This window comes from Ananas comosus, linkage group 3 (genome assembly GCF_001540865.1).
Source record: "Ananas comosus cultivar F153 linkage group 3, ASM154086v1, whole genome shotgun sequence".
In the NCBI taxonomy this organism is placed as follows: Eukaryota; Viridiplantae; Streptophyta; class Magnoliopsida; order Poales; family Bromeliaceae; genus Ananas; species Ananas comosus.
The window spans coordinates 7,418,254-7,433,982 of record NC_033623.1 but is presented as its reverse complement, the minus strand read 5'-3'; the positions used below and the strand labels follow the sequence as shown (position 1 = coordinate 7,433,982).

Genomic DNA, 15,729 nt, shown 5'->3' with positions numbered 1-15,729 from the left:
ATATATGATATTTTTAATTTTATAGGGATATTTACGATATTTATATATTTAAGGGGGCTAGTGGTGAAATTGCCCTTATTAAATACTTGTTATAAAAAACACTTTCTCGTATCGCACGCCGGGGCCTAAAAAGTGGATGGTTTGTACGTAATAAATTTTATGCATTAATTGTGGAATCTTACCGACTGTGTTTCTTCTTCATCAAATTTAAGCAATGCCAAGCAGCAAGGTTCTTCAATAGTCCACCCTCTGAGCCCATCAAACCCAAAATCCACACGGAAAAGCTTTCACACCCGCACACCTATAACCACCACTTAACCCGAATATTAATAAACCCTCCTTATTTGACTCTCGCTGTCGCTGTCACTCCCACTATCCCCACTATACAAATGACTGAAAAAGGCCCGGGGGTTCGTTATTATTAATTTTTATAAATCAACTCCCGAGTCCCGAGTCCCCAGTCCCGAGTCCCGACTCATCATCTCCACACTAACTCGGCCATGAAACGTCCCCTCCCCAAGCTCTCCATCCGCCTCTTTCGCATCGTCGTCGTCTTCTTCTTCTTCTTCTTCTTCTTATCCATTTCCACCGGGAAAGCGCTTTCGGAAGCAGAGGCGCTTCTGAAATGGAAAGCCAGCTTGTACGAACCGCAATCGCTTTCGTCGTGGTCCCTTTCCAACAACGCATCTGCCGCCCCGTGCCGCTGGGCCGGCGTGCGGTGCGACGCCGCGGGCGAATCCGTCGTGGAGCTCAGCCTCCCCAACTCCAACCTCAACGGCACGCTCGACGCGCTCGACTTCGCCTCGCTCCCCAACCTCACCGCCCTCGACCTCAGCAACAACCTGCTGCAGGGCTCCGTCCCCGCCAGCATCTCCTCGCCCGCCCGTCTCACTCGCTTGGACCTCGGCAGCAACGGTTTCGTCGGTCCGATCCCCCCGGAGATCGGGCGGCTCTCTGAGCTCCTCGACCTCCGTCTCTACAACAACAACCTCGCCGGGCCCATCCCCTTCCAGCTCAGCTACCTCCCCAAGGTGCGCTACTTTGACCTCGGCTCGAATTACTTGGCAAATCCGGACTACCAAAAATTCTCGGCCATGCCTTCCGTGACGCATCTCTCCCTGTTCCTCAACTCCTTAACAATGCAGTTCCCGCGGTTCATCCTCAACTGCACGAACCTCACTTACCTCGATCTCTCGCAAAACGCATTCTCGGGCCCTATACCGGATTCGATTGCCACGGATTTACCCCATCTTGAGTACCTCAACCTCACCTACAATAGCTTCGCCGGAAACATTCCGGCGTCCCTCACCAAGCTTTCGCGGCTCCGGGACCTGCGTCTCGGGGCCAACAATCTCACCGGCGGGATACCCCCGGTGCTCGGGTCCATCTCCACCCTCCGAATTCTCGAGCTCTTTAGCAATTCTTTACCCGGGCCGATCCCCGCGTCCCTCGGCCGCCTCGGATTGCTCCAACGCCTGGACCTTCACTCTGCCGGATTGAACTCCACCGTTCCGCAAGACCTGAGCCTCTGTACTGACCTCAACTTCATAGACTTATCCAACAACCTTCTCACGGGCGAGCTGCCCAAGTCCTTTTCGAACCTCACGAAAATGAGGGAGTTCGGCATTTCGACCAATTTGCTCTCCGGCGGGATCCCGCCGGACCTGTTCACAAACTGGCCCGAGCTCATCTCCTTTCAGATACAAAACAACATGTTCGCCGGGCCGATCCCGCCGGAGATCGGATCAGCAACAAAACTCCTATTTCTTTTTCTCTATAACAACAACCTTTCCCGCGTGATCCCGCTGGAGATCGGGAATTTGGTTACCTTGACGCATTTGGATCTTTCGGTGAACCAGCTCACCGGTCCGATCCCTCGTACTATCGGAAATCTCAAGCAACTCGGAGTTTTAGCACTCTTCTACAACAACCTTACAGGTTCAATACCGGAAGAGATTGGGAACTTGACGGCGCTAACCTTGTTAGATATAAACACCAACCAACTAGAAGGCGAATTGCCGACATCGATTTCGAAGCTCCCAAATCTCGCGACCCTCTCGGTGTTCAACAACAATCTCACCGGCAGAATCCCTGCAGACCTCGGAGTGAACAATCTGCAGTTAACAAACATCAGCTTCTCGAACAACAGCTTCACGGGGGAGCTGCCGCAGAGCTTGTGCAGCAGCTTGGCGCTGGAGTACTTAACCGCGAACAACAACAACTTCTCAGGCCAGCTGCCGCTGTGCCTGCGTAACTGCTCGAAACTGATTCGCGTTCGGCTGGAGCACAACCACTTTGCTGGTGACATATCAGAGGCCTTCGGAGTCCACCCGGATCTTCTGTACCTGGATCTCACTGGAAATGGATTGACCGGCACGATTTCGTCCGACTGGGGGGAGTGTAAGAATCTGACTTACTTGCACTTGGATGGTAATAGCATATCAGGTGAAATTCCTGCATCAATTGGCGGCATGACCAATATGCAGGATCTCAGCCTAAGTTCCAACCTCTTGACAGGGTCCATTCCGCCCGAATTGGGACAGCTCAAGTTCTTGTACAAACTCAATCTGAGTGATAATATGCTAACAGGTCTAATCCCTTCCCATTTGGGCAACATCAATCGATTACAATCCCTCGATCTATCAGCGAACAAGCTCACAGGCCCCATTCCGCCCGAACTTGGCAATTCGAATCAGCTTTTGCTGCTCGATTTGAGCAAAAATGGGTTATCAGGAGGTATACCATATCAGATTGGGAACTTGGTTCTGCTGCAAATTTTGTTGGATTTGAGCAGCAATTCGCTCTCCGGGCCGATCCCGTCGAATCTCGGTATGCTATCTGCGCTTCAGAAGCTTAATGTCTCGCACAACGACCTGTCGGGTCAAATCCCGGCCACATTTTCGAACATGTTCAGCCTTGACTCCGTCGATTTCTCATACAACCGGCTCAGCGGCGCGATTCCGGCCGGAAGCGCTTTTCGGAATGCAACTTCTGCAGCCTATGTCGGGAATCTTGGCTTGTGTGGAAATGTTCAGGGCCTAGCTTCATGCCAATCCGCTTCCTCCAGCAGTAGTTCTCACAAGCACCACCGGAGAATATTGGTCGTTGCGATTGTTGTCCCCGTTGTGGCAATGTTGGTCTTAGCAATCACAGTTGTGACGGTCATATTATTATGCAGAAAAGGAGCTAAAGAACATCTAGAGATAGAGAGTGTGACCAAGGACATATCGGAATCATTGATATGGGAAAGAGAGGGTAAGTTTACATTTTTGGACATTATGAACGCCACAGATAACTTCAATGAGGTCTACTGCATAGGCAAAGGAGGCTTTGGTAGCGTCTACAAAGCCGAGCTCCCGGCGGGCCAAGTGGTCGCCGTGAAACGCCTCCAGGTGACCGAACCGGGCGATTTATCCGAGATCAGCAAGAAGAGCTTCGAGAACGAGATCCGCGCCCTCACTGAAGTGCGGCATCGGAACATTGTGAAGCTTCACGGGTTCTGCATGAGGAGCGGGCGCATGTACTTGGTGTATGAGTACGTTGAGAAGGGTAGTCTGGGAAAAGTGCTTTATAGTGAGGAAGGGGGTAAGAAGCTAAACTGGGCCATGAGGGTGAAGGTGATTCAGGGTGTGGCCCATGCTTTGGCCTATCTGCACCATGATTGTAGCCCGCCGATAGTTCACCGCGACATCTCAGCGAACAACATCTTACTGGAGTCCGAATACGAGCCGCGGATATCAGATTTTGGCACCGCCAAGATGCTTGAGCCGGGTTCCACTACGTGGACATCGGTTGCCGGATCCTATGGCTATATGGCTCCAGGTAAATACTTTCTTCACCTGCACATATCAATTTCCTGAGCACTTTTTATTTTTTGTGCATTCGTTTTCTGCGCCGATTGAATATCCTCCACTACTCGTTATATATTATCTGTGAGTTCCAATTCTCGAACTAACTGGAGTTAAACGTACGGACCATTGTGAAATTTGTATTAATTATAATCACTTAATTATAGGCTTCATAATTTCAATCTCTCTTGTCGTACATTTTTTCATTGTTGCTGTTGTTTTGCAGAGTTGGCCTATACTATGAAGGTCACGGAAAAATGCGATGTATACAGCTTCGGAGTCGTAGCACTAGAAGTTATGATGGGGAAGCACCCGGGGGAGCTCATTTCGTCCCTGCCGTCCATTTCTTCATCCGAAGGCAGCGATCTTTTACTGAAAGACGTACTGGACCAACGGTTGCTCCCTCCGACCGGACAGTTAGCTCAGGAGGTGGTGTTCATCGTTAAGATCGCGCTCGCATGCACCCGCACCGCCCCAGACTCCCGGCCTTCCATGCGGTCGGTCGCCCAGGAGATCTCCGCACGCACGCAGGCCTACCTTGCGGAGCCGTTTCGGACCATCACGATTAGTAAATTGACTGATTACCAAAAATGATTCAATAAAATTGGAGTGTTTTCTATCTTTTGGAGGAATCATGCATTAATTAAAGGCTAATATTATATGCATTCGGCCCATGAAATTTTGTAAGTTCCATTGCTTATTCAAGTATACTTGTTGTACAGTTCCTTTTTTTTTTTTTTGTATTTGAAGATACTTAATTTGATGTGATATATGACTGGAATTATGCATGTAAGAACTTTCAGAACTAGCAATAATTGGCCTTCGCATGAATTTTTATCATTTTTCAGGATAATATCTTTATTTTTCCCCCTCAATAAAGTGCTAATTAATTAATTTAGTAAACATAAGTAAAACTTGTTCACTTGATTTCGTGATTATTATTATATTGTTTGGCATAATTAGTTGAGCGATGCATTTTTTTTCTTTTTTTAAAAAAGACTACGGAGGAGGTTGTTGGCCAATGGTTAAATAGGGGAAGGCCAAGATTTTCTTTTATTGCCGCATTTGCTCAAACATAAGGCTATGCTAATTATGAAGTCTAAACGTCAAATTGATGTTATTTTAGTAATTCCAAGTTTAGTTCAAAGTTGTTTTAGTAATTTTATTTTTAAAAAAATTATGAAGTACTTCCAAGTTAAAAGCTTCCAAAACTAATATTTTCTAAATGGGAAACGTTGAGAAACGTGCTACAAGTACGGAAATAAGGTTTCACTAGCTAGCTTCTTAAGAACGCGATTAGTGATAATAGAATTAGCGGGAGCGCGCATTAGTCGATAACGTGGTTTTTCAATTAGAACGTTACTACAGATTGGCATACATTTAAAAAAAAGAAAAAAAAGTCAATAACTTATCTTTCTACAGCATATATATATATATATATATATATATATATATATATATATATATATATATATATATATATATTTCGTTAAGATTTTATTGGTTACTGTCTCTTCTAATCAAAACCGCGTCAATTTTTGACCATGCCTGTATGACTTTTTATATTATATTTCCTCTTTTTTTTCACGCGACAAGACAAATTAGATGTATGTAGAAAAATTAAAGTACTTCTCTACTAATTCGGTTCCCCACAATTAGTAATCCAGATTGAAAATCCACCACAAATCTGTACACGCCATTGGGATCACAATTCGGAGAGGGAATCTGCAATTCCGACAACTAAAACTAAATATTTCATGCTCTCTTATATATGGAGATCCAGCTCAAGCCTACAGCCCCTCCTTGATCAGAGAATAAGACACATGCATCCGCCGAAACTTATTCCGACGTCCAATACTGGTGGGGTTTAATAACGATCCTATTATCTAATATAGTACATATAGTTCTTTTCATTCGTCACCAAGCAAGTGCGCTTTATATATAGCTGGATTTTGAAGTTCCCACGAATGAATTAAAGAATATCGAAGTGGTAAACAGCTGTTCTCGATCTCGTACGTGTTCAAACTTAATTTTAAAATTAAATATGGGATAATTCCATAGATAGATAGATACCCTTCTAGCTAGCTAGCCGCCTAGATTGAAGTTCTAGCTAGATGATTGAAGCTAGCTTAGAAACTAATTAACTTAAGTAGATGGCAACTCGATCCCCAAAATCAACTAATATATATATACATAGGATAAAATCAAAAAGTCGCCCACCTTGTTACTACAGCTACCAATTACGTACAGCGATAAAAGAAGGGGATTGTCCACTAGGGTTGAACCATTATCTGTTAACCTTAATTGGTAACGCTAACGTCTATTGATATACACTAAACTGCTGATTAGGGCACTTACTATAAATATACTGCTTTTAAGGGGCCAGCCATGAAGTTTTTTTTAAATCTTATGGGTATCCATAACAATATTTCTGAAATTTTGAGGGGTACAAATTAATGATATTTTGTGATTTTGCTTCTCGGTCTTTGGTCAACTACGGAATTTTATATCGCCTTTGGGCCACTACAAGGTACAAATTGTTTCATGGTTGACCGTTGGGATGACTTTGAAATGGCAAGTGTGAAGTGGGAACACAACAGAACCTTTCACACTCATGCATCCTGTAGTCAATTGCGACCATCAATTTCAGGATTAAATTAATAAAGCGCTGGTCCCATCCAAATAAGTACGAAATCTCAACAATTTTTTAGAAAAAGGATGTACTACTATGTATCTAAAAATCTCAACATTGTATTTTGCCTTTAATTTAATAATTTTCCTTCATAGCTTAAGTTATTAAAACATAATATATATATAATATTCAATACTCCCTTTTAAATTTTGACTTAATATATTTTGACAGGTACAAGACATAAATTTAAATTAAATGGAGGGAAGCTAAATAATATAAAGGTATATGATGGAACCGAATTTAGAACTTTCTGTTCGAATATCATGCCAAATTGTACGTTACAAAAAATTTTCTACAATAGCTTAAGTTACTAGAAAATAATATTTTTAATATTTTATGTTCAACATTAAAAAAATAAAACATGAATATTAAATATAAAAAATATAAGAAATACTATTTTTTGCCGGTTTAAACTTTTAGAGACATAACGGTTGTCTTATATTCTTTAATTTTGTATCAAATTCGAGTCCCATCAAATTTCTAATATAAATAATTTTTTATTTAATTCTAATCCACGTGATCAACGGTCATGATCCTAAACATAAGAAAGAATATTAAATATAAAAATATAAACAATATCATTCTCTCTGTCTTTAAGTTTTTAGAGACGCAATAGTTATTTCCACATGAACATCGTGTAAATATAATCTCTGCTTAATAGGCCATATTGTTAGATTGCATTGGCTAAGTGCAAGAAATTAATAATTTCTCGTCCCATATGAGAAATAGCAAAGTGTATATATCCCTACGTGCTTTATGCTTGGCTATGATATTTTTTGTTGTAATAGTAATAGATAGCATTTAATATCAAATTGGCCCATAGAAATTTCACAGTTAATTGAAGAATATAATATACCTATGATTAGGGTCGGCAATCTGGCTCATTGTTTTGATAAATTCTTTTAATTGCTAGGTAAATGATATAAAAAAACCATAAAAAATTATTTTTTAAAAACTTCAAATACGCTAAATAATATATATATATATATATATATATATATATATAAAGTCTCGAGTGCGTCTACTATACTTTTAAAAGTACCGGGACCTCCGTGCTTGGAAGTTGTTTTCAATGATAGGACATCCGATTTGACGATCGGCTTCGTTAGGTATAACATGTAGAAACCAAATTTTATAATTTTTTGACATCATTTACTAAGTGATCAATAGGTCCCAAAAATGACTATTTTAATAGCCGGTGCTGCACGTTTTTAAGTTCAACGGTGTAGAAGTTTCCAAATTATATAAAAATTTAATAGAAAATTCTACTTAACGTCAATAACAAGATCAATACTTCCGATTTGAAATTTGAGTCCTTTATCATTATGTTTTATGAGATTTTTATTTTCAGCCGTTTATTTTGAGGCTACTCGTTCGCTAGGCAAATGAAGTAAAAAATTATAAAATTTGGTTTCTAGATAGTTCCAATAGCATAGATCATGTCTAACGGAACCGATCGCCGAATCGGACGTCCCATCATCGAAAACAACTTACAAGTACGGAGNTATATATAGCTAGGCTCCTATGCTTTCGAAAGTACAGAGACCTCCGTGCTTGTAAGTTGTTTTCGATGATAGGAAATTCGATTCGACGATTGGCTCCGTTAAGTATAATCTACTTTATTGGAACTATTTAGAAATCAAATTTTATAATTTTTTGATATCATTTACCAAGCGATCCAAAGGTCTCAAAAATAACTATTTTAACGGCCGATGTGGCACGTTTTTAAGTTCAACGGTGTAGAAGTATCCAAATTAGATGAAAATTTAATAGAAAATTCTACTTAACATCAATAGCAAGACCAATACTTCCGATTTGAAATATGAGTCCTTTATTACTTTTTTTTATGAGATTTTTATTTTCAGCCGTTCATTTTGAGGCTACTGGTTTACTAAACAAATGAAGTCAAAAAATTATAAAATTTGGTTTCTAGGTACTTCTAATAACGTAGATCATGTCTAACGGAACTGATCGCCGAATTGGATGTCCCATTATTGAAAACAACTTAGAAGTACGGAGGCTTTCGTACTTTCGAAAGCATAGGAGCCTAGCTTTCTCTCTCTCTCTCTCTCTCTCTCTCTCTCTCTCTCTCTCTCTCTCTCTCTATATATATATATATATATATATATATATATATATATATATGTGTGTGTGTGTGCAGAACTAGGGTGGAATACTATTAATAGCACCAATGTAGTATCCCTGGTGTTCTGCAGCTGTGAGATTTCATCATATGAGGCTTATCGACACATCTGGAGAGTGTTGGAACAAGTTCGAGTCGCCTTTGCGCGAAATAGACGCAAAATGGACTCGTTGCGACACGAGAGCAGGATTTTTAGCATTTAAATCTACAATTTTCAGATTTTCAGCAATGCGTACCAGTACCACAGAGGGGAGTACCGGTACCCTGTGTGTTTTCTGCTCAGACTGCTCTCGGGTTTGCAAATTCTGCTGCGGGGTACCGGTACGGCATCGGCCTGGTACCGGTACTCTAGAGTAGGTGAGGGGCTGTTAGGTCTTTTGGCTGCCTCGTTGTTTTCACCCTTACCAACTCCCTTTATATATGTGTAGGGAGGCAGAGATGGGGGGCTTTTGCTGGTTCCTCTCTCTCTCTCTTGCCCTTGAGCCGTACGCACGGAGGAGGGTTCGGGTGGAGTTCGGATCGACGCCGACGTAGCGCCGGGGAGCCGTTCGAGCACGTGGACGTCGTAGTTGCATCGTTGGGAGGCTGGGCGAGCGCGTGGTTCCGCTTCATTCAACTTTCCGCCGTCGTGGATTAACGTTTTTAGGTGGGTTAATGATATGCTTACCGGATTCTACGAATTTCCTCCTAAGTCTAATTGATGTCAGCATATATATTTTTAGTCTTGGTATATCATATTATTTTAGCTTGAATATTCACCGATTTTTTTGCTAATTGAAATCTGAATTTGGAGCATATAGCAGTAATTTAGATAAATTATACATGTTGGACTTGGAATTGACTTAGGAGAGAAACTATCGATTCTACACCGTCATTTTCTGAAACTACCAGATTTAGCTCGAGAAGCCGTAGTTTATTTGTATCGCTGCAGTTTGTGGGCGGTGGATATCCAGAATAATGTAGAATGGAATTACGCTCGTGCTGAGATGCCGAGTTTATTTTTACAGTAGTGTATAGGCTGTTCCGGACTGTCGGGTGCCGTTGTGGTTGACGGTGGACCCAGATTGCTATTTTTGCATTGGATTGTGCCGAGGGCACGTTGATTATAGTTATTAGACCAGTTAGACCCTTCCGTATTGATTATAGCCTGTGAGAGCCTGATTGAGCTCGGCAGAGACACGCTTGCATACTCGGTTGGGTAGCGCTCACAAGTGCCACTCCGGAGTCGGGCCTAGTGCTTTTGCGTTGATGTCATTGCGTCCTGCTTGGACTTGCTCTCCACTGACGACCCAGCGTGGTGGTAATTAGTGTAGCTTTGACAGGCGGGACGGGTGTACTTGCAGTTCCTAGTGAGATTGGGTCAGAGATTGCATTTTCTACAGATAGTTAGTGTTGGATTGTGATAGTATAGTGGCATATAGCTGTAGATTTGTTCCAGCTTCCTTTACTATCTTGGAGCATACTTTCTGTAGACTTAGTGGGTGAGCTGTCGAGGTCGGTAGCGGTACCCACTGAGGACTACTTCATTTTGCAGTAGTTCTCACACCCAGTTGTTGAAACTTTTTGCAGAGTCTTCTTCTTCGGCTGCTGCTGCTGTTCCGGATTCGGATCGTGGAAAGGTAGTCGCAAGTTAGATCCTTTCCTGTTTTGCTGCCGATCTAGAGACATACCAGTTGCAGGTAGTGTTGGATTTTGGTTCTTGTACATACTGCTGTTAGATCCTCGCTGGAGTGAGTTTTATCTGGAGACTGTGTATGTATAGAGAACCTGATGTTATTTATCTATATTTTTCAGTTTAGCAGCTCTATACTACTAGTTGTAGTTTTGTATGATTACAGGTATAGGTACAGCTATCGCTTCGTATATAGAGAAAAAATTTTTGTATACGGCGGATTTGTCGGCGTGCCCGGAGAAATAAGTAATCCGAGGCGTGACAGATTAAGTTGGTATCAGAGCTTAGTATTAGGTCGTTGGGATCTAGGAACCCTAAATTTGGCAAACCTTATGAAGGCAAGACGCGAGAGGCATGATTGATCGCGAAAGTCAGTAATTGATTAGTTTTAACTCCTCCTAGAGTGGAGTGAGTGACTGAAGGAGTGTCTATTTCGGCCAAAAAAATTATGTCGGCTGCAGACGATATAATTTTGAGAAGAAACAGGGGCCGCCTTCTAGACTTTCGCCTTCTAGACTTTCGTTTGATTGGGTCGAGAGTGTTTGTATTTTGTATCTGACCCTTATGTCCTTTTCTTGCAGCTATGTATCGACGCCGAGGTCGACCGTCGACGCAGGATCGCACCGCACCACCTAAGATGCCGGAGCAGGCAGGGCCGAGCGCATCCCCGGATCTGAGTGAGCAGTTAGCTGCCCTGACCGAGGCGACGAGGCAACAGGGGGCGTTATTGAATAGGATGTGCGAGACATTAGCTCCACCGCAGAGTTCAGCACCGAGAGTACCAGAGCAGTCAGCTCCACCCCCAACTACTCTAGTGGCCGCACTAGCCACAGCTGTACCCCCACGAGTGACAGTCCCACTGCACGAGTTACACCTTCTCGAGATGCGTCGCAGATGTCTGAGGCTGAGCAGGAGCGGATGACTGAGAGACTTGCCCGTTTTCACCGTTTTGATCCGCCGACCTATGACGGCAGCTCCATAGAGCCCTGGGTTGTAGAGGGCCGGGTCAGCGCGATGGAGAAATTATTTGAGGATTTGTTTATACCAGAGAGAGCAGGTACATTTGGGAGTACACTGCTTGGCTGGCGATTTACATGCTTGGTGGAGGAGGATGAGGCGAGACCGAGGGTTGGTGGCATTGTAGATGAAGTAGGATGAGTTCTGCGGAATGCTGTATGGGATGTATTTTCAAACAGCGTGAAGCAGAAGCTCGAGGAGGACCTGAAGAAGCTTCAGCAGGGAGAGCGAGCAGTTCAGGAGTACATCCGTGAGTTTACTCGACTCCTGAACTGTGTGCCATTTGTAGCCAGAGACGAGGCCCATAGGGTATATCTGTTTGAGCGAAGGCTTGAGACAAGAGATCTTCAGGTTGGTACAGGCGCAGAGGTTGAGGACCTTAGATGCATCTATTGAGCAGGCTCTATGGGTGGAGAGAGGTGATGTATCGATCCGCAAGTGGGCACAGGTACAGGTGTCGTGGCAGAGTCAGGATAGGAAGCGCCCGGTTCCAAACGACGGAGGACAGTCGAGCAGCAGGCATTTGGTATCTCATATCATATCTCATATCATATAATCATACTCTGAATATTGAGATATTTAGTATCTCATATCATATAATCCTACTCTAAATATTATATAGACCTAGGCTGGAATACTAACTGTTACGATATATTTAGTATCTCACATCATATAATCCTACTCTAAATATTGAGATACTAAATATGTTGTAACACTAACAATAGCACCAAGCGTGTGTTGCTATCAGGTTTTCGGCCCTTTGATTAAAAAACGTACGGTTAGGATGATGTGGGCCCCCTAGGGTTGAGTGAGTTATTGGTTTAATAGTATAATCTAACGGGTGAAAATAGTCAAAGGGTTAAATTTAACGGCGGAAAACATGATAGCACCAAATGCTTGGTGCTATCAATAGTATCCCAGCTGGACTCTTTCTCTCTATATATATAGAGTCCGGCTGGGATACTATGATAGCACCAAGGGCTTGATACTATCGAGTTTTCCACCGTTAGATTTAACCCTTTGAGTATTTTTAGCCGTTAGATTACATTATTCAACCAACCACCCACTCAACCCTATGGGACCCACATCATCCTAACCGGATATTTCTCAATCCAAGGGCTAAAAAACTAATAGCACCAATAGCTTGGTACTATTAATAGTATTCCGACCTAGTTCTATATATATCATGATATAATTGTATATGTATATATAATATGTTATATATATATATATATATATGTATATGATATATATATATGTATTATATAATTATATATATATATATATGTATGATATATATATATATATGTATATATATTAAATGTACTCACATATATAAATATATATTGTATGATATATATATATGTATATACTATTATGTATATATATATAGTATATGTATAATATGTATATATGTACTATATATATAACATATTACATATATATATATATATACATAATATATATACATACTATTATTCTATAAACTATATATATATATATACATATATAACATATAACTATATATACTATACATATACTATATACATACATATAATATATTATTATATATATTATATATACATAATATATATACATTATACCATATACTACAATACATATATATATTATATATTACTATATATATATATACATATATATATACATATACATATAATACTAGCTATATATTTATATATAACTATTATTATGTATATATATATATATTATATATGTATATATATATACATATAAATATATATATATATACATATGTATACATATATTCATAACATATAATAATAGTATACATATATATGTAGATTATATGTATATATATATACATTATATATATATACATATATATATAGTATTATATATGTATACTATAATACATATATATATACATATATATCAGTAATATTATATACTGTTATATATATGTAATATATAATAGGTACATATATATATATGTCTGTATACAATGTATATATATATGTATATATATACATATTATATATTATGTATGTTATATATATATGTATATATATACAAAATATATATATATATGTATGTATATATATATGTACTATAATATACATTATATATATTATGTATTGTATATATTATGATATATATAATATTATATGTATGATATATATACATATCTATATATGTATGTATTATATTACATTATATATATAATATGTATGATATATAGTATACCATATATATTATATGTATGTATATATTATACATATATATAATATATCGTATGATATAATAAATATATACATATATATTATGTATATATAATATATATATATATGTGTGTGTGTGTGTGTGTGTCGTGTGTATGTGTGTGCTATGTGTGTAGAATTAGGCTGCGAATCACTATTATAGTTAAACGCTTTTTCTTGCTATTAGTTTTTAACCCTTGTATGAAAAATGGGTCAGGATGAAATTAGTCAGTTAAGTGAGTGGTTCCCCTACGGGTTGAGTGGTCCCACGTGGTTATAGTATTAAGTCCAATACGTTAAAATAATAAAAGAATTGATCAAAGGCTAAAAAACTGTAAGCAACATGGCGATTTTGCTACTAATAGTAGCCCAATCCAACCTCTCTCTCTTCTCTCTCTCTCTCTCTCTCTCTCTCTCTCGAGTTTATATAATTCTATATATATAATATATATATGTATGTATGTAATGTATGGAGTTGAGCTAGGATACTTTTACAAAGTATCACCCCCCATCGTGCTATTACGTTCTTTTAGTATTGGATCTTACCTCTTGTATTACTAATAGTCCTTGGGATCAACACTATTCACCACCACCACACCACCTCGCACTATCATCTCACTCACATCTATCACATCCAAGGCGTTAAAAACACACAAGCCATCCATAGGGAGTGATACTGTAAAAGTCTTCTTAATCTACTCTGTATGTATGTTATGTGTATACACATACATACCATGTACACATACATACATACATGTATGTTTGTGTATACACATGACATATCATACATACATACATACATGTATGAATGTATATATACATACATACATACATACATGTTATTAATATAATATATATATATATATATATATATATATATATATATATATATATATATATATATATATATATATATATACTTGTATGTATATACACACACACACATGTATGTATGTATATATATATATATATGTATGTATATATACATACATATATATATATACATACATACATGTATGTATGTATATATACATTCAACTCTAAACTCACTCCAATTTATTTATAATTAATTCGGGGTCCATCTAAATGTAAGAAAATTATGTATACACAGCGGAAGAAAATAATACAATTAAAAATTTTAAAATCAAAGATCATCTCGTGTTTCGCTTTAGATTATTAATAATTAATCTAATTGATCTAATCAAATAAAATCTAGTTTTTTCACCTTGCACGGGTTGAGATCATCGGAAGTCGACAATCGTTGGTAAAAATTGTTCGTCCTCGCTTAGCTGTGCATGCGCCCGGCCTCTACTCGCGTTCACACGAAATCACGCCCTTGATCGAATTAGACGACCGCTTCGATCTGTGATTCGATCACGGATTAACTTTTGTGTCGATTTGAGGAAGATGAATCAATCTTCTAAATGTGCTAGCAACTTTTTTTTGAAGATTGAAACAGATAGATTAATTGTGGAGGAGAGGATTGACGGCTAGGGTTTTGTATTTTTCTTGTATTATTTCTTTTAATATGTCATATGACATATATTTATAATGAGAAAACCCTAAGCCTAATCCTAATCCTAATCAAAATCGTAGTCCGATTAGATTATCCATTAACCCACGAGTTGGTTATAATATTAACTGAATCCTAATCCTAATTCGATTCGTGTGTAATATTTACACATAAGTCCTCATATTATTTACTAACAATTAGTAAATACACCATGTGTAACACACTGAACTTTAGCAAATTGTAAGGTTCGAGTGTTTGATCTGTGTTCTGAGTTTTTTCAGATATTCTTGAGGGTCGTTGACAGTGTTCTGACCTATGACTCGCATCCCGAGGAGCGAGGGTGAAAACTTAGCGCCAAAATCTCCAAAATGAGGAATTTGGGCTGCTCTCGGGTTGACTCTGCAGGGCAGAATACCGGTACTGCATCGGCCCCGTACCGGTACTGGACCTGGTACCGGTACTGGATCGGGCTGGTACCGGTACCTAATGCGTTTTCTTGTCAACCCGAGGCTTGGGTTTGCGCAGGCTGCTGCTTGGTACCGGTACTCTTTCCCGTGTCACCGGTACGCAGTGCAATCCGCAGACTGCTTATTTTTTTAGGGGT

At 39.5% G+C, this 15,729-nt stretch overlaps 1 protein-coding gene across 2 annotated transcripts; it reads left to right on the top strand.

Moving 5' to 3' along the window:
• LOC109707015 (probable leucine-rich repeat receptor-like protein kinase At1g35710) lies at positions 437-4,663 on the top strand. 2 transcript variants are annotated; one of them, XM_020228054.1, is made up of 3 exons: positions 437-1,031; positions 1,146-3,822; positions 4,075-4,663. In XM_020228054.1, exons 1-3 carry the CDS (start codon positions 501-503, stop codon positions 4,440-4,442), a joined length of 3,576 nt encoding a protein of 1,191 aa, XP_020083643.1. In that variant the 5' UTR covers positions 437-500; the 3' UTR covers positions 4,443-4,663. The 2 variants fall into 2 exon arrangements, with proteins under 2 accessions (XP_020083643.1, XP_020083642.1); XM_020228053.1 differs by having other exon boundaries at positions 437-3,822.

What these genes read in the sequence shown, in the direction of transcription:
- LOC109707015 (XM_020228053.1), top strand. Translation starts at nt 501, where the DNA reads ATGAAACGTCCCCTCCCCAAGCTCTCCATCCGCCTCTTTCGCATCGTC. An exon ending in CTATGGCTATATGGCTCCAG is followed by an intron (nt 3,823 to 4,074) that starts GTAAATACTTTC and finishes GTTGTTTTGCAG; the next exon opens with AGTTGGCCTATACTATGAAG.